General features: G+C 38.8%; 1 protein-coding gene across 1 annotated transcript in view; it reads left to right on the top strand.

Annotated features, from left to right (window-relative positions):
* The window catches only part of LIMCH1 (LIM and calponin homology domains 1), a 181,519-nt gene that overhangs the window by 67,121 nt on the left and 89,100 nt on the right, over nt 1–25,298 (top strand). Inside the window, 2 exon segments of the mRNA XM_061992263.1 lie at nt 1,085–1,155; nt 14,028–14,097. Coding sequence (XP_061848247.1) covers nt 1,085–1,155; nt 14,028–14,097 — 141 coding nt within the window.

Here is a 25,298-nt window from a genome sequence, read left to right as displayed (position 1 = left end):
TAAGGACAGATATGTCCCCAAGTTACTATTCTGTATGGTAGAAGCAACACCCATTGCAGGAGTCTTGCTGAAAGATTGGATGCAAGCCATGAGAACTCTGTAAGCATCCGGTAAATGTTTTGGCTGGATGAGAAGAACACCTCCTGGAGGACAATTGAAAACTAGGCAGGCTTTTTTTGCTTTGTTTTGTTTCTGTTCAGTACTCTCTAAACATGCAACTATTTTTATATATTTGGTGGTAGTTACAAAAACTATTCTTTACTTTTAACTGAACACTTTAAGAATGATTTGAGAAGGAATCACAAGCCATTGTCAACAAGGTAGTGAGTCATAAACAGGAATTCAGTTATGCTAGTAGCATCTGCCACCCTCAGGCATGATTGAGATTCCTAGACAATTCCTAGACAGCCCATCCTTAAGCAGCACAGACTTGCTTAAGAGCTCATAATGCAGAATGTACGCCTTGCCCAAGCATCCCTGACAGGACCATGAGCAAGTGCTTAAACCTACTCACCTTTATTCGTGCTTGCAGTTGCCTTCATCACATGAAATATCATTTTATATGTCTGGGAGTATTGTGACGTATGTCTGAAAGGCTGTAACTCACACGAGAACTTTACAGTTGCCTTTGCTCATTCTGTAAAGGTGATAGGTTAAATGTTAGAAGTTCAAGCCCAATACAAGATTTTTAACAAGGTGCAAAAAACCCAATAAAAATACATAATTTGTCAAAGTACAATAGTTTTAAAGTTCAGAACACTACAGAATAAAATTTTTTAAATAGTCTCGAGATTACATTGTAGTTTTTGTTTGTCTTTTTTCTTTTTTTTTACTTCTAGAAAACAGCTCTGTTATGATCTGTAATTGCACTGGCCAGAGCAAATATTTTGTTCTATGTGTTAAATTGCTCAATGAATTGGAAGGAGGAAGCTGGTTGATGGACAAAACTTAGTCCTTTGGCAAGGCCTGTAAAGCTCAGATTTTTCCTATGCAGCAGGTGCTTTAACTGAATGTTATGACTTGGTCTTGTAAAGCACACCTTCTAACTGATGTCACTCTTTTGTTTCCCCCTACTTTTTTGCAGCAAGTGACAGGTAGAAGTTTTGGTGAGAAAGATTTTCGTTCTGGATTAGAAAACGGCATTCTTCTGTGTGAGTAAGTAACCCTCATAGTTTTGAGCCTTGACTGCAATCTTGACTAAAGCTGAAATGAATTCTAGCTAGTGTATCCAATTGTTGGTTTCCTTTTATGAACTTTGACATTGTTCACACTTGCATTTCACTGCAGCATCATTTCAGTGCCAAAGCAGTTGTTACAGTGAGGACTGAAATGTGTCTCAAAGAAAACAGGTTTTGCCTAGTACTTCCCTCACTCCACCCCAGCTCCTTAGTTATGTAAAGTGGAAATGATATTTGCTTTTTCGTTTCCTTTTATTTAAAGATGTTAACCACAGATTGGCAAATGGTGTTCCACACCTGCCTGCAGACGTCTCTGCTACAATGAGGTGTTTTGGACCAACTCCAGGTCTGAACACCGTCAAAGAGTTAGCCGTCTGAATACCATCAATACTCAACTGCTTTTATAGTTTCTGGAAAGGTTAGGCGTCCTCTAAATTTTACCTAAAGGTGTATTTGAATGATGTATTTTGTAATTTTTGGACAAGAAATGCACATTTCTCTCTGTGGTTTTAATAGCTAGTTTTCCATCAGAGTCTTCCAAAAGCACGTTGTGGGCTTAGATGCCAAGGCTTGTGACTTAAGAGCAATTTGAAATGTTCTAATGCCCATAGTTCTTTGAAAATCCCATGCTGTTGGGAGTTTGGGAGAATCCATTGATCTGAATCACCTGTGTGGACCAGTTTCTTTCCCTGGATGTGCAGTGCTGTCACTGGAGTTGATAAAAGCTGCCTTTACACACCAAAAGAATGAAGCTTGTGCAGAACTGAGTGCATATTGAAATTATAAATGAGGTCTCCTGAGATGTTTAGCTGGACTGTTGCAGCTATTGGTTAAGTTTTATACTATGAAGGGCACTGGAACTTGGAAACTGTTTTCAGCAGTAGAGTTGAGCTAATATCCTGTAACTCAAAGCTTACCATAGCTTTGAAACCTACTTCTGTAAATACTGTTGTATAACTCACTGGTGTCATTAATCATACAACTTGAACTTTAGCTGTTAAAGGGGAAAAAATATAAAGGAAATGATATGATCTAGTTTGATTGTAGTTGCACGTCTTTGCTGAGGAGTGGCTTTGGGAGGAGGGAAGTAGTTGTTATTGTTGATCAAAAGTTCTGTAACTCAGAAGGATCATGTAGTTAACCTCTTTGTTTTTAAGGGTTGTCTCTTGCACAAGATCTCTCCTCTATGTGTTCAAGGCAAGTGCTATGTGCTGTTTAAATCAAATTGTGTTGCATTTAAAGGAATTTGTATTTCAAGATTAGATTGTAATCTTATCTGCAAGCATAAATTTAAATTTAAATGCTGTAAGCTTAACTAACTGATGTTTCACTAGCGAAGCAACTACATATGTATTTCTTAGGAGTCAGTCTGTGAGCTCCAGTAATGTCAAGAGACAATACTCAGTTACATAACTAAATGTTTCTGTGGTCTGTGGTATTGGGCAAATTACTTGTCCTTATTTACTACCTGTCAAGCACCTCAAATCCAAGAGGCCATGATGTTTCAATTGCATCCCATTCCTGGCAGCTGTGGTTAGTGGGTAAAACTCTATTAGGCACAGAGCATTAATCAGAGAGCTACTAATTTGGTCTTCAAGTTTGACTTTCAGATGATAGTATCATTTAGGTTGGAAAAGACCTTTAAGATCGTCAAGTCCAACCCTTAACCTGGTATTGCCAAGCACACTGCTAAACCATGTCCATAAGCACCTCACCTGCATGTCTTTTAAAGACTTCCAGGGCTGGTGACCCGGCAGCTTTGGAAAAGAATGTCCAGCAAAGCTTGATGAACAAATTATGAGCCCAAATCCACTGTAAAATTAAAAAGAACTCGACAGAAATTTATAGTATAACACTAAGAACCCTTAGTGTGTCTTCAAAAAAATAAAGGCTATGGTAAGTGAAGCACTGATAGTTAATTTTTTATCTGTTGGCTAGTGAAGAGGAGCTAGTAAAGCTGCCACAAGCAATATTGTTTTTCTAGACAGGAGTTTTCTGGTTTATCAGAGATCTACCTAGATACTTCATGAAAAAAATCTAGTGGTATTCAAGTTGTCTCTTAACCTACTTTGAGCTCAATCCGTTTCATCGCCACTGACCTCAACAAGTAGATGAAAACCTGATCTCAAAGTCTCTTGTAAGCCTCAGGGGACAAGAAAGAAATTGTAGCTGTCTTATACTTCTGAAAATTGGAGAGTTCATTGCCTTTGGTCTGGTTTATCTGATTTGTTGAAATTTTAGGTAAAAGTTAAGCTTGCCTCAGTCTGTCTCCACAAGACAGTACTCACTGTTAGTGTCATGAATTGGCAACTTGTAGCCAGGCACTTGTGTGGGTGATGTTCATGTGAGTGTTGAGTGGTGCTTATTTCCAAGTGGTGGTTCCAGTCTTTTTCTTGCCTGTTGTATTTTGTGATGAGGACTGAAAGTGAGCTCAAGTTTTCAGGGATTCCAGCAGCTGGAGGATTGGAAGCAGCTGTCAGGAGTGTGGACACAGGCAGCATGCCTTGAATGTCCTAAACATGTCTCTAGCTACCTTCTGACTTTGCAAGTGTTTTGCAGAAGGGAAGGGGGGTAGTCACAGTCCATTCCCCAAGCATGAACTAGCCATGTGCAAAATGACACATGGAGAATCTTCGTCTATGTCTAGAGCAGGATTGTTGGAACCCTACACAATAATGCCAGGCCTTCCTCTGGTTGATCCCCATGTCGATAGCCTACATGACCAGCAAACCCAGGTGGACATCACTACACTGATTATAAATTATTCCTTTGCATCTAGCAACTATTCACATATTTTAAGAAATGAAAAGTAATACAACTGTGCAGTGCCTAAAGCCTGGACTCTTGGGATGGATGCATTACAGACCACCATCTAACTAGCAGAGCAGCCCTGTACGTCTGTGCTAGGCACAGGCAAGCTCTGGCCTTGTCCCTGCCTCTCCAGTAGTGTTTACACTGCAGCTGGTGTCTCAATTTGGCCTCATTATGACACTTTTATAGCTTGATGCATTTAACTTGAGAGATGAGGAACATATTTAAACAATGCAGGATGTGATAAAGTGGCAAGCTGACAGATGAGAGTAACACAAGCCCTTCCTTCTGTCTGGATATTAGAAAGCCCACTTGTGCAGTTGCCCTGACAGTGATGTCTCTAACTGTTCACCCAGCTGTGCTGAGAAGCCAGTGACTACGACTTCTGTTTATCCGAAATGAGTTCATGGCTCTTTAGCATAGCTAACTGACATCAGTGCAGATGGTGACTTCAGCAGGGGACATTACAGCTAGGTAGAAGCATTTTTTTTCTCTGTTCTTGCTTTGTGTGTTAAATTCTCATATGCAAATACTGAGGAGCTTCCTGGCTACACTTATGCATAAGTGGGCATATGTGCCCTTCTGGGGTCATGGTAGAAAGCTTTATGTGAGAGGAATACGTGAGCATCGGGAATTATCACTAGAAAACCTCAATTTCCAATCTAGCATATGCTTAGTTTTGGGAGGTTTTTGTCATAGATTTTTTTTCCCCTTCTTTCATGGCTTTAACATTTAGATTCGACCCAGATATCATAAGAAGCTAGACGATTAATCAGAAATAAATTAGATCTGGTTGTTGCAATGCTTAGGTGTTCCTGTTCTACAGCTTCAGGCATCTGAATGAGAGTTGATTGTAAAAGAAAAAAGAAGTGGTGGGTGCCTCATCTCTGGAAGTGTTCAAGGCTAGGTTGGATGGGGTTTGGAGCAACTTGGTCTAGTGGATTGGAAGTAGATGATCTTTAAAGTTTCTTGCAACACAAAACCATTCTATGATTCTCCATCTACCCCACTGATTTGGGTAGTTCTATTGCTTTTCTGAAATAGCAGATAGGGAAGTTGAAGTTGCTTTTATTTTTAACTGTCCAACAATTGCTATTAATAAATTTAGAAATTATTACACAAAGGCAAACATCATACATTTCCTGAAACCTTGCCCAGCTGCTACTGCTCTAGTATTCTTGCAAGAGTGTTTTTAAGGTGGCCAGTGCCTTTCCATTCTCCTTGCTTTCCACCTATCTATGTCCAGCTCTGCTGCTGCAGGATTCCTTATTTCACATTGGGCATTCATCTGTTTTAGAGGTCTCAGTGGAGATGTGAGACTTGGAGAGTCCAAGTTACATATTTGGTATGACTATCCAAGGATAATATATATGCAATATACCTGTAAGCATTTCTGACATGCAATTGGCATCACATTTTCTCCCAAGCTTTCTCTGGAATCAAGCATTACTAGGAGCCGAGCCACCTTGAAAGTTTGTATAAGTGGTAATGAGAGTCTCATGTCAGTGATAGGACCAAGCCATGAAGAAGAGTAAAAATCAAAAACTGGGGCATGAATCCTGAGCAGAGGACCTTAAGTGATGAACTCAACCTTTATCTAGATTTGGGTCTCAGAAAAAATGATTTGGCTTTGCAGTGGCCTTGAATAGCATCGTGATTGTGTGCAATACCTTGGGTTGTGTATGTAGAACAGTTTAGTAGCATGTCTGTTTCATGTATGAATGCAAATCAATTTGTAGCAGTAAATGTAGGCATAATAAACCTTTGATTTTTCTCAAGCATGAAGTTCTAATTAATATTTAACTGCATACCTTGAGAAGTCATAGCATAAACATATAAAAATGAAAGAGGAATAGCCATATATGGTTAAAGATGGATGTCACTTGCATATACAGTTCTGGATACCAACATCTGAGCAACTGAGAAACTTTATTTTCTTTCTTAGAGACACTTATTTTGTATATTAGCGCATAGTGTTACATACATTAGTAAGATGTTCACAAACTATGCTTATTGTTTGACTCTGTAATGTTTTGGGTTTTTTTTTGTTTTGAGAAAGCAGGTATGAAGGTATTTTATTGCTTTTAAGTAATCTTGGTAAAATTTTGTATGTACAGTGAATCAAGAGAAAATTTTTACAGTTTTTCTTGTGTAGGGCAGTATCTAGGAAAATTAGTTCCTTTCAGCTGTTCATGTTAGGAATATGTGCTCTTAAAAAGTACAAGGAAGTTTTTAGGTTTTACTTTTATATAAAGTGAGAAGTTAGTGGACATAGATTATTTTAATAGTATTTAAAGAAAAAGTGAAGATGACTATAAATCTGAGCGAGCTGAAAGTGACTGTGATCATGAATTACTAAATGGAATTTATCATTTACTCTGTCATGAGAAGAATTTTCTTCTATAAATAAGAAATCTTGTTAGCTTGTGTTCTTTGTGTCACTGGTGATGAATGAGTTGCTTTTTCTCAGAGAGCTGATTTTCTTTGGGCTTGCATCATGCTTGTAGTGCATCTGACTAAGCTTTGGGCTGACATGAATGCAGTTTTCAGCAAGGACTGGATATATGCCAGATCAGTGCAAGTGCAATGTCTTGAATAGTAGAAAAATTGTCTTCTGAGTCAGTAGCACTATTAGGTATGGAGAAAAGCCTTCACTGTACATCTGATGTTTCGGTTGTTTGGCTGTTTAAAAATCAAATTCTTCTTGCAAGTTAATGTCATGTAAAACTGCCATGCGACTTATGGAGACCTGGTAGGGGAAAACAAATACTCAATTGTCTTTGTAGATTGTAGGATTTTGCAGGTATGTTATTCTATTTGTCTGTCAGTAGTATAGGCCTGGCAGCAGTTCAGCACTTGGCCTTGTAGTGTACAGTGCAGAGACTCTCATCTTGCCAGATACGTTGTTGGAGGAGCTAGTGGATGCTCAGCCTTTATGCTTAATTAGGCTTTTGCTTGAATTTCCTATTCCTGGAAACGAAGGTATTTGAGTTTCATATGCATGCTTGAAGTTTTGAATGTGACCCATGGCTTGAGGTGAGAAGGGATTGGTATTCTCCTGTGGTTTCTGAGCCAAAACTTTATCAGCATCGTGGATTTGGCATGTCTCCAGTTTAGAGAGATGGGCCCCAAGGCTCATTAAGCATTAAGATTTAGGTTCATGTGAGGACATTTGAAATAGTTTTATAGGAATCCAGAGTTTTTAATCTTGAAGTTTTATTGCCATGTTATAATGAAGAACTATTTGTTAGTATGGTTTGGGTGAGGGGTCAAAGGTAACGTAAACCATAATGCTCCCAGCTTGTGCAATAGAAGAGGAGAATAGCCATTGAGAGAGATGCTTGAGTACAGACGGAATGGACTGTCTTTGCATTTATGTTAAAAAAATATGCATCCCAGCAGACTATATAGTAGAGTCTTTTCAGTTGAGCTCGGTAATTGACAGGGCAAGAAACTGTGGAACACTGGCACATTTAAATAGAGCATTGCTCGAGTGCAGAGCAAGGTAATCCTGTGAGAGGTTTCAGCTTTCCATGAGTGTATGTTTAAGAAATTTTACTGGCTATGTACTTTGAGCAATTATCAATGGCCAGTGCTCCTCAGTGTAAAATTATGTGTGAATTGTAAATCTATAGGTGCATGGGACATTCACTCTTCATGTCAGTTTTTGTGGTGGTAGGTTCTGCATAAATAGCTTGTGAAGGTATTTATACAGAGTCTTCCCTGTTGTGTGATGCTTCTGTTTTGTTCTTATTTTTAGTATTTGTCAGAGCAAGACCCTTTCTATCCTGTGTTTGGTATACTTGTTTCCTCAATGCTATGTATTTGCATTGTTCTTTATTCACCTTTTTCTTACCAGATTGGACTATGAGCCCTTTATAGAACAAGTCAGTTCTATCTTGCTTCTAAAAAAGCACCTTGTGCATCTGATCCTAAATAAATAATGTTAGGGGCATCATTAGCAATCACTCAAGTATGTTTTTGTAAAAATATTTTTGTGACCTCAAGAACATCTCTGTATTTTGAGACTTCTTTACCCACTTCCTTTGCAACAAAACATTTTCATTGTCTGGTGTTTCAATGTGATTTGTTCATCTTTTAAGACTAATGGTGAGTTTTCTCACCTTTTTAACTATTTGGGGGCATTTTGGTGCTGCCACTAGAGCATAAGTTTAAAATACGGGGATACAGAAACTGTCTGGGCTAATAATTATCAAATGCTGAGAAGCTGTGTGTTAGAATGTAAATCTATAAAACTTAATTTAAAAAGATAAATATGTCCATGAAGCTTTACTGTGAATAAAATTTCCTGAACTCTCAAATATTAAATGCCCTTCAACTTAAAGATCAGGTCATTAGTCAGCTTTTTTTTTTTAGGAATATGATCTTTTATTTGAGCAAAGAACTCTATTGAATACTGATCCCATCGGTCTGGATTGATCTGTGAACACGTATCACTTCAGCTTTTTTTTTGTTGTTGTTGTTGTTGTTGTTGTTTTACTTTCTTTCATTTCTGAAGCTTATTCTCTGAAAGTACTTCTCTTAGAAATAAAGTCTTTTTGGAGGCTGGGTTCTGGCAGCCATCCTCTGAATATTTTCTTAACTGACGCTTTCTTTCAAGAATTTCATGGGCAGTTGTCTTGGTGCTTTTCATTAGATCTTTAATCAACTGTTGCCTGAAACGCCTTCTCTTCCTGGCAGAAGTTTTTCAAATTCTTAGCTGGTGATAAACAACCCCAGGAAGGTCTAATAGGTTAGTCACACAGTGGCTAGTACTGATTTCAGCTTGTCTGTCCTGCTCTGGAGATATCTTATCTCCTGGAATGCCAAGCCTTGGGGACAGCACCGAATAGAGTAATTGATTCTTCCCACACCTATCAGAGCTGTTTTTTATTGAGGGAAGGAAATGACGTAGCTTCTCTATATAAGAGTGGGGATGGAGCAGCCTTCTGCTTCCATCATGCCCCGTCATTTCCATAAGGTAAGGCAGCTCTAAGGTTTTAGCTTCTGTGCAGTGTCTTACTGTGCTTCAATTTATAGTGAACTCCGAGCCAGGACCTGGCGCAGGGGAAAAGGGAGGATGGTTGTGTGGATTTGGACTGAAAGTGACAGGAGGATTTTTAGAAGTGAAGAACAGAAGATTGTCATGACTCAGGACAGGGTGGTGGGTAGAAATCCTGAAGGGTATGGAGAATAGGTCAAGTGTGTTCATAGAGACTCAAGTTTTGTAGATAGAGCCTGAAAAGGCTTGGGTGGTTGTCTTTTGGGTGTTTGGTGGGATTTTTGGGGCTTTTTTCCCTTTATCACATTTTGTTTCAGTTCTGAGAACTGTCTTCTCTGTATCTCTTTTTGCTCGTTGTACTGTTAAAAAGTTCCTTGAGGTTTCATTATCACATCTTCCCTCTGGTTGTGTCAGAGAAACACTGTTCATATCAGGTACCAGAAAGCTACTGGAGAAGTATTACAGTCTTTGTATTTCTGAGGAGTTTTTTTGCTTTTTTCTTCCCATACGATTTACTTCTTGTATAGGTAGCTGTTAACCCTGCAGAATTATTTCTGTGAGAAACAAGTTGGATGAAAGCTAAAGTTTTAAAAAGTCTTCCCTAGACTTGTTTTTCCAGACATCTCAAAAATATCTGCTGGTCACCAAACCCCAGCTACCAAAACGTTCAAGCTCGGGGAATGTACCTATGTTCTGTTTTTGAAAACAGTATGGAAGCACATTGTTTTATGGTTTGTTTCGACTGCTATTTCCTCACCATGTGGTGTCAGACCTTAAATTAGCAGTATCTTACTGGAGGGCAAGAAAAAGGGAGAAGATAATGGAAGATGTAAATCATCTTGTTTTGCTATCTCTCAGGTCTACTTAGTTGGACTGATCCCATTGACATCTTTTTTCCTAGATACAGGAGTATGAAGAGTAGTACCAATACCTTAAAACCAAAATTAAGAAAAAACCCACAAAAATTCCAAACAAACAAAAAACCGAGCAAAACACTTCTCTTCCAACTTCAATAGTTCCACTCTCTCACCAACTTTGGCATAGCAGAATGTGGTACACAATGACATAAAGGTTTTACTTTGTTCTTTAGAAGATGCACCTCCACTTGAGCATTTTATATGTTTGAAGAATGCAGTTGTACAGAAGAAAAAAAACTAACTAAATTTGTGGTTGGAAAACCCGGGCTTGCAGTTGGTGGTAGTTTGGGGCAAGTGTGGCTGCCCTTGATGCTGTCATGAGGGGACATACTTGGGCCCCTGATGAATTTTACTGCACAGAAAAAAGACTGTTTCCTTGGAGGAATGAATTAGTATCAAACTGGGTCAGCAGAAACTAGGAGATACTCAAAGAAGTGATTTAATCATTCAAAGTCTCAGTACAACTCAGGACCTGTTAGGCTTCAAACTTCTGTCTGAAGCTGCCAGCAGGGACCTTGGTGCCTTCCTTAGACTGATCAGTATTGTTAAACTGGCTAGATAGATCACCTGTCTGAGGCAGAGGATCTTAATGTGCCATCAGCTAAGTATGTTTTTTAGCAAAAGCCTTCAGGTGTCCTCCTGATGCATGAATAACTGATGGAAGTAGCCTGTCTAATGTGATTTGGGGGTAAGACCTTACATGTACGTTGTAGCATGACTTACATTGATTGCCTGCCCTCTGTGACTTGCTACAAAGGCGGTATGGTTAACTTCTGTAATGGAAGCAAATGTGAAAAATATCTACTTCTGGTTATGGTTGTGTTGCTAACTGGCTGATGACTGACTTTTCTGCTGTCTGCAGTGCAATAGGCAGTACGGTACTCTGCCATGTACAGGTTGCCAGTGTTTCTGAATGGTAACCAGTGGGAGTATTTTACAAAATCTTTTTTTTGAGTGGCAGAGAAAAATAACCAAAAAATGTTTAACAGGTCAGTGCACACTGTTATGGTCAGGTTGATGTCTGGGAGAGTGGCAAAGCCTGGAACTCTGGCTGTAGTGCGGCTAGAAATGGGGCCAATGTAATGGAACCAGAGGAAGGTTTAGGCTGCAAATGTTTTCTCCTCTGTAAACTTGATTGCTGGGGTCATGTGTGAGTACGTTCTTAGAATTAGGACTAGAGTTAGTGTTAGGATTCCGACTGGGGAAGGAACAAAGGCTAGAGTTGTGGATACAGTGGGGCTGCCAGAGGAAGGTGTGCACTGCAACTTTACTCTCCTGCAAACTCTTTAACCTGGGACATGACTGAGGACAGGAGGCTCAGGGCAGCCAAGTTCTTTGGTTAGGATCAGCAAGGAAAGAAAGCACGACACCAAAGTTGTTGGGGGCTGCTGAGGGAAGATGTAGGTGTTTTCTCTCCTGCAGACTCTTTCCCTTAGGCTGTGGGTGAGGGCCTAGCACTCAATCTTTCAGTGCAAAATGGCTAAGGTGCTTTATATGAGTCAAGATCAACACAGGAAATTTAGTTTGTGTGTATTGACCAATGTAGGAAGAGGTGTATCCAGTGGCTTTTTTTGAGAAGCAGGGACAGATAGTTAACTGTGTGAGTGAAGGTGACCATTGAGATGCTCTGTATAAACAGTACAGCTTTTCAGCCAGGTTGGTAGCCAAGCAAGCTTAAGCCACTTGGTATTTTGACTTGGTATTGGACTTTTGCTCTAGATAAGGCAATAACTTAGAAGTAGCCAGTCTGTTCTGGAAGAAATTTCCCCTTGGCACGTTCTGCAGTGAGCAAGTCCTGGGGATTTTGGTGCCAGACTGTTTAGAGACATTTCCAACAGGAGGTAAACATTTTAATAATAGAGACCTTTCTTCCCCAGGCTTTTCCATCTTGCCTCATCCCATTTCCTCCCTCTTCAGACTCAAAACAGTGATCTAAAATGCTGTTTATTCCCTGCTCCTTTCCTTCCTCTCATTTTATCCTCCCATATTTCTCAGGGAAGCCAAGATTTATTTAAGAATTATTTAGATTTATTTAGAATGTGCTTTGGTTTTTGAGGTTTCCATTAAGACCTTTTTATGTTACTTTGTATTATTGTCTATGGCTTTCGATCTGCACCTGCAATATTGATTATGGTGCCTGGTGTATTTATGTTTGAGTAGTAAAGAAAATGGGCCGCTTTAGCCAATATATCCTTTTTTTTTTTCCTGAAACAGAATAGGCAGATTGACAATCAAAATCACAAGAGCTACAGTATTTAGAATAAGCTAAATGGAAAAAAAAAATATAAGGTTGCTGGTGTGCAAGGTTGAAAGATAGGTTAGTGCCTGTGGGGGGGGGAAAAGAAGTAACATTTGTATTCTACTTGTGAAAGAAAATCGTGGTTGTAGGAAGGGAGATGTGTGTTTCTTTTCATGCCATTCTGTGCATTTAGGGAGAAAAGTGAATTGTTTGTATATAACAGTATATTCTTTCATTATTTGTTTTTAGGACATAATAGTGTTTGATTCTACCTTAGGCAGAAAGCAGGACTAGCGTAGCAATTTGTATGAGCTTTGGGTTACAGAGTTTTTAAGAGCAAGAAGAGAAAGAAAATATTCCCTCTCCCAAAAATGTCATTTGAGTTTGTTGCCACTCCTGATTAGGTGATGTTGTTGATGAAGGGACTCCCAGTGTGTGATAACACAAGCACAATTTAGGACAAGTCAGACAGAAGCTTTATTAACCGTGATTATAGAGAACATTTAAAATAACACGTCTCCTTCCACTCCCCTGTTTTCTCCAAGTAATTGCAGAGACCCAACTGCCCCACTGTCTCAGGGCAAAAAAAGACAAGTGAGGAAAAAACAATCACTTCACTGTTAACAAAGCCACATATCCACCCCTGGGAGGGATAGACTCCTTAATGTTCTTGCTGACTGGCACAAGCATAAGAAGGAATCAAACGTGACACTATGGAGAGGTGGCTCTTGGTCAAACTTGTAGGAGTGGTACACCCTGTGTTATTGGAGACAACCACAGACTGTTAGCTTTCAGTTGAAAGGAATATTCCTTTAGTTAGGATAAACTTCTTAGCCAGACCTCTCAAATATTAGGAATGTTACCACCACAGCAGGCTGCCAGAAGAGTTGATTCCTGAATGAAGACAGTGTCAGCACAAAGTGAGATTCCTGTCTTCCATAGCAGCTATTCTCATTTTTAGAGAGCTTTAAATTGTCATAGACATCTTTGTTTCTCTTCAAAGATCTTCAACTTGAAGTGAATGTCTTGACCTGATGATTTTCTTCCCAGTGGGTGGGACTGTTTGAATTTGTCTTTGGATAAAAAGTGTAAAGGTTTTCTCTTTGGGGAAGAGTGGTAAAGAAATAGCATTTGTTGCTACAGGATTTTATAATTAAAAATCTACACTTTTAGAGGTGTGGTCATATTTTGGAATATTCTAACCATGTCTACACTTCTGTAAGCATGTTCATGGGTAGCGAGGAGTTTTGTTTGGTGGAGGCTCCTAATCTTTCCCATTGTACAGTTTTCAGCTGTGTTATCACTGGCCTAGTGATATTTTCATGATGAGATGAGTTATTTGGCACTTCTTTGTCTTCTTATATTTATGTTTTATGGGGACTTCTGTTTTCCATAACATATACAAAGATGTTATTGAATTTCAAGTACAGATGCGGGAAAATAGATGGGCCATTCTTAAAGTATATGTCCTTTCTCACTTCCCTGCAGTGCAGAAACTGTCAGACTGTTCTCCCCAAGCTATGGTGATACCTGGATGCCTCCCAGGTTTCTGCTCTCAGGCTGTTTCAGGCATGACTGGTATCTAGGCAATGGAGCAGACTGATGGGACAAAATTTACTCAGAGCCTGTAAAAACTGATATGATTAGATCAATTAAGGATATAAACCAAATATTGTTGTAGTACTGTGGATATTTTCTCTCTTAGTCTTTCTTCATTTCAGTGGTGAAACTTCAGGTACACACATGTATTTTCAGGAGAGTAGAAAGGGGGAGAGAGTTTTCCTTTCCAGCCATACTGAAATCCTTATGTACTGGAGACAAGTGGTTGATAATTTGTATTTTGTGACTTACCACTCATAAATACTTCTTTGTCATAACAGGTTGCTGAATGCAATAAAGCCAGGACTGGTAAAAAAGATCAATAGACTACCGACCCCCATTGCAGGTTTGGTGAGTATATCAAATGGAGAAAAATCTTTGTGCTGCTTTCTGCACCTTGATTTTATGGCTGTGTGATTCACATAGCAATTATTTTTGTAATTTGAACTCTTCTAACCTTCTAAACACGGATAGTCCTTCTGAAATCTGAGCTCTCTATGTAGTCACCTCAAGATCTTCCAGTAGTATTCAAGAAGCAGAGTATATTTTTAGAGGATGAATGTCTTCATGTTTATACATCATCTTCCAGTTGTGGTGATAGCTTTAGAAAGACTGGGAGGTCTACATTAGAAGCCACCACCACAAAAAGATAGTTTTTTGGAAAGAAAGAAAAGTACTTGTATATTTTGTCTAACTTTCTGTTTCCTGAAAATACCACAGTCTGCAGATATCATTCATTGTGGGACTGTCTAGGGAACTGCTTCATGTTGACTTTCAGGGCAGAGTAGAAGTTGACCATAATCTGTTACAAATGAGGAAGGCCACAGGAAGCATACTGACAGCCCATGGGCTTTCAGGAGCACTGGATGCCCAGGAGGTCACCTCAAGGAATGCTGGGGAAGAAGGTGGGGATGTGGTTGGGTGTTGAGTCTAACAGGATTAGATCCCTGAGCATGTTGAAAGGTGGCCATCCTCAGTTTAGACTAATAATATACTTATATACATGATTCCTTTCTGTTCCTGTCAATTGTGCAAGATTCAGAACATTTTACTGGTTGATAGCTGAGGTTAAGGTTCCTTTATATAAACCACATAAAAAAGCTTCAGCGAATTAGAGACCATGTTACATTCATTTCTAAATTGGTTCTATAATGTTACTACATAGCCCCAAGCCTCAAAAGTCCTTCAACCTGTAGATTGGCAAGCATATTTCTGCATGAATACTACCTAATTTTAGAATTTAATTTGTGAACCCCAACATTCTTTTTCTAAAGTTTTCTTGTGTGCCTTTCTTTTGCTTCAAAAACCCATCTAGTTTTATTGCTATGCAGTCCAATTTGAAAGAAATATTTGCTATAAAGCTGCAAAAGTTAGCAGTAGTGCAGTTTTCTTTTCCTTGGCTCCCTTTCAGAAAAGACTCATTTTTTGTTATGACTGTTTTAAGAGGATGATATTGAATTACATTGGTTTTTTTCTTATTCATATGTAACATCCCAAAGGTAAGGTGGCTTTAGTAGGAGGGACATATAGAATGTCATTATGTGTGTGTATGTTTCTCATTCCTTTAGAAAAAAATCTCTTGCAAGATCTTCAAAGTATTACCAAAAAAGCATTCTCAGGCTATTAATGGTACAGCAGGTTTTTTTTATGTTTGAAAGTAACTTTTACCTCTCTACCTGTGTCCTCTACTTACCTTTAGTGATTAATTTTCTAAATATTTTCCCTAATAAATAATTAGGCTATTAAAAGAGGTCACTGGTGCTTCTGGGTTCTTGAACATTACCAGTAGGTGTTTTTGTCTACTGTTCTGTGAATAAATTGCTCCAAACAAAGCAAGCCATCCAAAGGGCCCCTTGCTTTCCAAGGTATCTGCTTCTAAATCTGCTGACTTGTGTTGCCATTTTTACTTACAGTGATAAGTGGTTAAGGGTTGTATGTGAATTTCAGTGATCAAGTGTTCTAGTACATTACATGAATTGTAAAATAATGTCTGTACTTAAAAACAATGCAGACATCAGGAGTATGTTCTAGCACAGAGTGTTATCTTTTTCCTTTCTCTTAATTGTACCATGTCTGTATGTCTGAAAAAAAAAATATTGACACTATAGTCCATAAGCAGATATAACTCCTAGTTAGTTGGGTACATATGAAAGACATTCCTCCATTTATTGCCAGTTTTTCTTTATTATCTTAGCTTTGGTTGGCTTGACGTAATATATAGTTACTTCTTTCCAGTTATTTTACCCCAGTGAGTGTGATTTCCTCCAGTACATGTAGAAATACTGTGAAAGTTTCAGTGCCTTTTTTTCTTGTCTGAAATATATGCTTTTGAACTCCTAAAAAGTCTAACTTAATAATTCCATTAGAATTAATTAATTTATTCTAGATAGCTGATAGAATAAGCATTTAGGTTGCTAGTAGAGAGAATAGATAGGTTTTCTTTTTTACAGAGTTGGAGCTAAAAATTATGAGTAATTGTGAAAGTCTCAAAGTCCCTTTTGTTTCATCTTTAACCTCCAGAGACATAAACAGTCATACATTATGTAGCTCTGTAAAATGTCTACTTGAGTCTAATTCTCCAGATGATGCTCTGTTTTTCTCCTTTGATATTGTAAGGACAAATTAAGAAGTATGCTTTACTGAAGGGAAGAAACAGTAGACTTGAAGCCTGTATTACAGACATAGTGAGATGTTAATCTGGGAGTATTATCAGGTGTAAAAATTTTGGCTATATTTCATGTTTGAGTGACTTCTTATAACAGTGCTGTGAAGTATTATGTATAACTGGTCTAGTGTTGACAGATTGAATTCTTCAAACTTTTCCTGGTGTTTAATGCTAGATGAATCTGCAGTTACTCTGAAACTCTTACCAATGACTTCTTCATGCAGTGAAAGAGGGAATGGCTTATTTGCAAACCTATATCCCAGAATACCATTCATGTAAACAAAATTTATTGGTTATAGTATTATAATGTTAAAGGACTCAGGGATCTGTACACCACTGTACTAAGAACAATCCATACAAATACACAAAGATAATCTTTGTCTGTTTGCAAATCTAAGTCAGAATGTGGACTGTGTGCAGAATTACATATAGAATTACACGTGTTCAGCTTGACGGGCTTGTTTTTAATTTGCTTTGATGTCCAGAAGTGTTGACTGCTTCTGTTATCGCAGCAGAAATTATACATAGCTTTAATGAAATAAAATGTAGGATCAATATTTTGGTATTCAGACTTACAGTGACTATTAAGTTTGATGAAATGCTTTCTCATTCCTGTACAATGTTCTGCAGAAAGCTAAAGCTTCCACCAAAAAGCAAATTCAGAAAACACCCAAAGAACGTATTAAAGCTACATAGGAATAACAGGATTTGCTGAAAGAGATGTGTTTCTAGAAGAAATATTCTCTTGTGAGAAACTGATAGCGAGCACCTTTGTTCCAAGACTGTCAGCTTTCCAGAAACATTTCATCTATTTAATAGTTTAAGACTGGAGGACAATTTTGGCTAAGTTATTAATTAAAATACCATCTGAAGCTGCAGAAGTGTTACAAAGATGGATTATTAGAGTACAGTGAATGTAATGAATGTGTAAGTGATTTTTACAAAACCAGCATGTGTTTTCATTGAGTTGCTGTTGGTTTCTTTAACTTTTTATGACATTTGTAATAGACACAACTAATTTTTAAGGTTTCTACTCATTGCAGTTTTGTACAACTATATCTTATTATGCATTTAATTCTATAGAAATAGAAAAGTTCCATCATCATCATAGGTAAGATTTCCTTTATGATGCTAGCCACTATATATTGACTGTCTTTTTCCCTTCAAAAAAAAATTCTAGTTTTTGCTTCCTGTCCCTGAATAATGTCACTCTGTGAGAAAATAAAAGGTTTCTGCCCTATCTTTTGTTTGACAGAGTTTAAGAGAGTTTATAGCATTACTTCAGTTCCTTCAACAATCCCCACAGGAGCTCAGACACTTACTTCAGAGGCTGTGTGAAAGAATCTCACATATAATAGTAGGAAGTAGTCAAGACAAAGTTGAGGGACTGAACTTTAGCTTGGATCTCCGCTCATGTTTCAGCACTGCTGAATAAAAATCTGTTTACTGTGACATCCAGTTTTCAGCTTAACTTTGTGATATTTGTATGATTTAGCAACGGAAAAAAGAACTCTGCAAAAGTCACCTGATTGCATGGTTATTGCATCAAGATAAACAGAACTGTAATGTGCTGTTTAAAAAACCTTATTCCTTTGAAAGCAAGGTTGGGATTTTTTTTCTGTGATTATTTTCCTAGGAAGTTTCTTTTGGCAAAGTGTTCTCTGGGACCTTGCTATGAGCCTAATTGAGAACAGCTACCTGTCTGCTTGTGCTGGTAACTTGCTGTTGAGCTGTACTGTTGTATAAATTGCAGGGATATTTTAACATCAAATGATGTCCCAAAGAAATTTCAGCATTGTATTTGTCTTTCAGGAGTTTATGCTTCTAATTAAATTCAACAAATTAGTTCATTTTCCTTCATGTAGATACGAACCTGAACTAAAATACAAGAACCAAGTGTACTGCAGTGTGTTTCAAAGAACAAAAAATAATTAGAGAAGATAGAGAAATACATGGCACTTTAACTGATGTGCATTGTTTTTATAACTTTTACCACTCATACTTCAGTGTTACTTTATTTTTTTCCCATTAAAAAAAATATCTTCTCATTATTCCTTTTAATTTCTTACTCTCGCTTTAATTCTTTGTAGTACTTTCTGGAAAGAGTCTGCTCTATTGCAATATCTAGATTCATAATACATGATAATTTCTGTTTCCTTATTTTGTTCTTGCTGCTGGACAAATTCATTTGCTGGCAAAATTCTATTTATAAAATGTCTTGCTGTGTAAGTTGTGGAACATGTGAAGTAAACAGAAGGAAAATTTCCTAACTGTCTAAAAAAACAGTAAGTTCTTGGCACTCATATCCCAAAAGGATTCTTGTGAATGTTGATGGAAAGCAAAGTGTCAACATTGTAGCAAAATGCTGCGAAAACCATTCTGCCATGGTTTCTTTGGATCTTCCTTGCTGAATAGCAATTGACTTCTTTACATCTCCTATGCCTGCCTTCAGTTCTGATATCTGAATATTTGACTAAAACAATAGTTAAGGTCTGGCCAGTGGTTCAGAACGTGCTTCTAAGTTTCATGAAGGACATAAAAGTAAACTAGCAGGTGTTTCTTAACCAGACTGTGTGTAAACAGAGTCTGTGTGGAACAATCTATAGTGACGCAGTAGTTAATTCATCACAGAAAAGAAAAACAGCCATCAGTTCAAATTTGGCAGGAAGAATACAGGAAATAACATTGGTGAGGAAAAATGAGATACAAACCAATAGAAACAAAAACTTTGCATTGACAATCAATTGGGATTTTTTAGACAAGACTGAAAATTTTTATTGCTTCCAATTAACCATGCAAATGCTGTCTTGAAAGCACTGCTCTCCTCTCATTTAGAGAAAATCTAGTGAAACAAATGCAAAACACAATGCTGGCATCTCATTTAGTATTTTATTAGTTGAAATGGATATGCTTGCTCTGGTGATGGATTTGACTCCAAAACTTCTGATGCTGAAACTATCGATCTGACAGGGACATATGTGTTGGGAGTCATACTCCACTACTGTACTTGGGTTCAACTTGTGTTGCCTGTGCTTCCAAGCTTGAATTTTAACCTGATGTATGGATGTAAAAGAGACTGAAATAATAAGAAATTAATCGATAAACCCAAAGGGAGGTGAATAACCTCACCTTGTTTATTTGCTTGTGGCTGGTCTGAGCTGCATTTAGCTATAATGCATATCCTCAGAGAGGTGAGTTCAGCCAGCTCCTACTAGTCTCCATGTTCATCATCCCACTCTGGCTCATGAGCTATGCTTAACATCCATGAGTGGTCCCTGTCCTCAGCTGCCAGCTGAGTGTAATGTTTATGATGACTGGAGGTGACACTTGAAGTGAGTGACACCTTTGCTTCTGAATTGACTGTTATTGATCCCTCACAGATTTCTGTGTGCTTCCTACATCAGTGACCCCAGACACCACTCAGCCAGGGCTTCTGCAGACCAACTTCACTGCTGACCTTGAAGTCCTTTGTCCTGGATGCTTTCTTAGCTGCAATGCTTACAGTGCATTCAATAAGCTAAGCTGCTTGTTGACTGGGACCACTACTCATCACACTAAGAACACTGATCCTTTCTCCCAGTTGTCCAGAAATTTATCCCTTTTTGCAAGCTAAGGTCTTTCATTAGCACTCAGGGCATCCTAAACAATTTCTTTATTGCATCAGGATGGCACCAGAAAAGATGGATAAAGGTTTGTAGGGCACATGTGAAGGACAGCTGTGAACCATAGCTGCTGTGAACAGATGCAAACTTTGTCATGTTGTTGAGATACATTTCCAAACTGGGCTGGTTAGGTACAAAGGTACAGCAGTTTCACAGTCAGCTTAAGCTGTGCCCTGAGCCTGCTGAGCACTACTGCTGAGAATGTCATGACTTGGTTTGGCCAAATGCTAATAATATGTGTAAGCTCTTTGTGGCAGGGATCATCTGCTAGTCTGTTTTTGTCTAACACCTCACCCCATGAGTCCTGTTCTGTGGCCAGGACTCCTAGACAGTATGTTAATACAAATAATAAATAACACTTACAAAAATATCACAGGCATTCCTGTGTCATTCACAGTCTGTTTTTAGACTGCTCTCCCAACCTGAATCTTCAAACATGCCTTTAGTCAATAGGTTTATATTCAGGTTTATTCACATTTAATAATTTTAAATGTTAATATGCAGATTCAGAGGTTTCTGTGTTAAAACCAAGAGAGTATGGTCACTGCAGAGGACATTTTTGATTTTTTTCCTTTGTTTTATACAGACTCTTTTTTATTGCCCAACCCTGAGAAGGGAAAGCCAACTACGATGCTTTAGAGAAACATGCTTGTTTAGAAAAGAGGAGTCTACCTGATTTGAGGCAGTTAAAAAGATGGACTTCAGAAAGATGTTATTTATTAAACTGTAGAAATAAAGGCTTAGTGTAATGATTGTTTACTTTTTTTTTCTTTTATATAGGAGATTTAATAAAGTGAAATATACTAGAGATAACATTTGAAAATGGCAAAAGGAAAAACATTGCTGCTGCTGAAGCCCTAATGCTAGGCAGCTGAAATGTGAACTTGTCCTTATCATGGCATTAACCTTTACTATAAATGACCAAGTCTTTCCTCTGGTTGGGGAGGGCAGCTGGCTTCCAGCAGAGACTCATTTTGTACCCTTGGAAAATGCAGGTTGCCCCCTGGATTAATTTTTACATTTGCTTTCAATCCTATAGTGTCCTTCTGCAGGTTCAGCCATGACTTGCAATTACATTGGTTTACTGACTCTGGTTGGGTATTTCGGAACTGGCAAGCTTTTGAAGAATAATCTCTAAGTATCATAAAAAGTGATAGTTTCACAAACAAAATGCCATTCACTATGTAGCTTAGGGCTGCACTAAATGAAGAGTCCACTGCCTTCCTCATGCTGTTGTCTTAGAAACGAAAAGACTCCTGAGCAGAATGACAAACTCTTCAGGACAAGTCCCAGTGTTGAAGCTTATGACTTCTCTGAATAGTTGGGCAAATGCCACGTGCTATGGCACTATATACCATCTTCAGGAGTTTTCAGTGGATGAGTTGAGTGCCCTAAGTCTGTGAGTGTGTCACCCACGCTCCGTGATAGATGTGGCATTGTTGGAGATGTACCCAGGCACATGCAATCTTTGGGCAACTTCTATTGCAAAACTGATTAATTTGCCAATGAGGGTATAAAAAGAAGCACTGAGCTGGTGTACTGAATATGTTTAGGCCAGCACACATAAAATAAGCAGAGCTACAAATATCCATAACTTGAGGCTAAAAGTATCAGCTTTTGTCCTGAACAAGAAAAACAAGGCCATGGTTGCTTTCAGCTGCTCTGAATTTTACTTTCCTACACTTCCTACTGTGCCAACACTAGCACCAATGGTTATTAGCCAGAGTAGACAACTGATCTGGCTGCAAAATCCCCTTCTCCTTCATAGTACAGCATGTAGCTGCATGAGCAGGAGTGCAGGTAGGAGGGAAGGCAGAATCTCACCAAGTTGGGAAGGGGGTGTCATTTGATAAGTTTAAAGTAGTTAAGAAACTGCAGCTGGGGAGTTTTAACTTAGGTGCAATCCTTAAGTTATTGGCCAAAATCAAAGGATGCAGGAACCTGGGAAAGCTAATGCTGAAATCCCTGGCTTAAAGGCTGTATGTGGTTAAAACTATACTTAGTATTCTCACTTCCTAATTCTGGAAAGCCCCTCACAGGTTGGAGTCTGTAGGTCTGTTCTATAAATACCATCTCTGATACTCAACTGCCTTTTACAGTGACGTGTAGGCTCTGCTGCAGGGAACAGCTAGATACCAGTCTTTATTTGAGAGACTGAGGGCTAAATTCAGTGTAAATGGGGTTGACCAGAGTAAGAATATTTACTATACTTACCGCTACCCTGAGTTCTTGCAGTATCTGAGAGGTGGGTGCTGCTGCCCATGAAATCTACGTGATACCATCTGGAGTTAAACAGTAGCACTAGAGTTATGAAAGGGGAGGATGCCTTTTCAATAGCTCTTAACTTGACCAGTCCTCAGGAATTGAGTGAGAACAAAAGTTTACCGAGAGCAGTCATACTGACAGATCTGATAACTCAGAATGGGCCAGAGAGGCTCAAGCTTCCCATTACTTTCTCCTCTTGCGAAAGAGATCAAGCACAAGTTAGCAATGGTCTGTTGTGACCCTGGCCCTTAGTCTGAAGATGGTGGCAGAAGAATGCTGTCTCTAATCCCCTTTCTGGCTGTGAATCAACTTGGTGAAGTCTGTTGCAGTTTACGTCTGCTAGCAACTGTTCGGGCTGTTTCTGTGCTGAAAACCTTTCTGGGCGCTGCAACTGGATTTCTGTCAGATGATGCACATGTCACTAGCAGGAGCCTACGTGCTGAATGCAGATAATGGAACATGTCTCACCCCAAAGATCACATTGCAGTTGTTTCTCTGGCTTAATGCAAACAAGCAAAAAGGCAAACTAGTGGAAAACTAATGCCTTAAAGATCCATGGACAGTGATTTCATTGGTGTAAGAGCCCAGTAAAATTCTGCAGTCTGATGCTGTGGTCAAGAGTTCATAGAGGCCGAAATACCTGACAGTGAAATTTTCTTGCCTTCTGCATTCCTCGGTGCTCCTGGATTAAAGCCACTTGCTTCCTGCTTGGCACAGTACTTTCCCATTGTAATGTGCTTCCTCTTAAATGTCCAGAAGTCTAATGATACTATTGTAAACCTGTTAAAATTAATGCTGCAGAGGAAGCAGCTTAGTTAATTGCTTGTGCAAAAAAAAAAAAAAAAAAAAAGGTGGGAGGCTGAACTGTCTGACTGAGGGACATCAAAGCCATTAACTATTAACCTTTTTAACACTGAATAGCCTTTTGATACTATGTGGAAATGTGTCCCACAGCTTAGTAGGAGGTTTACGCACCCATTGCTAGATAAACAATAAAACTAACAGTCTAGAAAATTAATATTGCAATACAGAGGAAATCCTCAGCTATTTGAAGTGGCATACTTCTATTAAAGTTCTTTCTATTGCCACTTCTTTGCTTCTGCCTCCTCATCTTCATGCGGGAAGCACTGCTACTCAGATGGCAAATGTCTGTTTCTGTTTGGGGCAATAGTGTGCACTGATTTATTACTGTGAAACGTGTGAAAGGGAGTTCTCTTTTCAGACTCCTTAAGAGAGAGTATTGAACTTGTTAAATCTGTGTATGCATCCAAGTGTGTACTGAGTTCAACTCAGCTTTCTTCAGTCTGTTTTCTGTGCTCCTTCATCACATCAACTTTTCTTTTTGAACTGTACCAGTTCTCACAAATTATTTAGAATCAAGCTTGTGTTTCCCCATAATGCCAGTGGTAAACATTACTCTTTTTCATCCTTTACACTTTCTTTTCCTTTTTAGTGGTAATGTTGGTCTATTATTTGCACTACTTTCCACTGCCACAGCTAAGGAGATGTTACTTGGCCTGGTGCGTTGCAAATTCATATGGGTGTGTTGGGAGGCACATTGAACTGAGTGCCAGATGTGAGTCTCAGCCTTGCACCTGTTGTGGGGCAACAAACTTCAGACCTTAAACTGATAGCCTGGGCTGCTGGCTCTCTTGCTTCATGCTTTTTATAACTGTTGGGTTGGTTGGTTGCTGTGTAGCTTGACTGCACAGCCAACGAATCCCAAGGATGCTACCAGGCATTCCTGGATGTTTCTAATACCTTTTCTTAATGAAAGCTGCCTTGTTGCTGTTGTCCTTTGAATACTATTTCTAGTTTGATTGGAAGGAGGCTTGCTGTTTTTTCCAAAACCAGTCCTAACTTTACCACCCCTGCCTAGCAACATGAGGCATCTTAGAGCTAATGCCTGCTGTTGGCTGAACGTATGAGTTGGCAGTAGGTCTGTACATCCAAGCACCAACAATGCAGTTGTAGAGGTTCCTGTGAAGCTGCTTGGTGAATGCCTTCAGGGAGAAGCTGCAGGCCTGATGGGCCTGCTGCTTCGCAGTGGGCACAAGGAGATAGAGCCCAGTAGCCACAACTGTAAAAGCTCAAGTGTCAGTGGGACATAAACTTTTGTGCAGCTAGTTGTTGTCTGACTGTGGGAGGGATCCAAGGTCATTTTGGCAACTAGAGAGGGCCGAACTGTGAAGCAGCTCTGTTTCCTTGGCCAGCAGTGCATGGATAAGGAATGCTGGTCTGTGGTTTTTGGTTTTAACCTTCTTGTCCTTCCTGTGTCCTCTTGCCTCACAGCCCATGACAGTGGGTAGGACCATGCTATAAACACTCTCTGACTTTCCAGCCTGGTTTTGAGAACAAAGCTGACAGACATGCTAGATAAGAAGTGTGAGGTTTATGTATTAATTTCTGAAGTTACAGGGATCAGGAACAAAGTATTGTCATAGTATGGTATGTTCTACCATACATTATATCCTCTGTTACTTAGAAAGGAGGATGGTGAATAGGTTCAGTTATTTGAGGTTTCAAGTAATCCAGGGCAATTTTCAGTGTAATTAATACATGTCAGGAATTTGACCCTTGTGGGGATAACAAGAAGATCTGGATAACTGAGGTGATGCTGTAAACAAGTAATGAAAATTGTGCCAAAAAACTGTCTTCACAGCTCAGTAACACGAGTTAATAAAATCTCTCAACTTCTGATCTAGAAAAATAATTTCTACAGCTTTTACTTCACATATGCAGCAGCAGAAAAAAAAAACAAATACCTTTCTTTTTGTACAATTCTCGGATGTTGTCTTTTATTAAGTTTCTCCTGTTACCCCTGAAGAGGTCAGACAGTAGTTGCTTCTTAAATCATAACAACTGCATAAAGAGCATAACTTGATATGTCCTGAGAATGCCACATGCATCAGACAGACACACTGTTTTGTTGTGCTGTTTATTTTCAAAGAAAATACAGG

This window comes from Colius striatus, chromosome 3 (assembly GCF_028858725.1).
Source record: "Colius striatus isolate bColStr4 chromosome 3, bColStr4.1.hap1, whole genome shotgun sequence".
In the NCBI taxonomy this organism is placed as follows: Eukaryota; Metazoa; Chordata; class Aves; order Coliiformes; family Coliidae; genus Colius; species Colius striatus.
The sequence above is the reverse complement of the archived record's forward strand: the minus strand, read 5'-3'. Positions and strand labels throughout refer to the sequence as shown.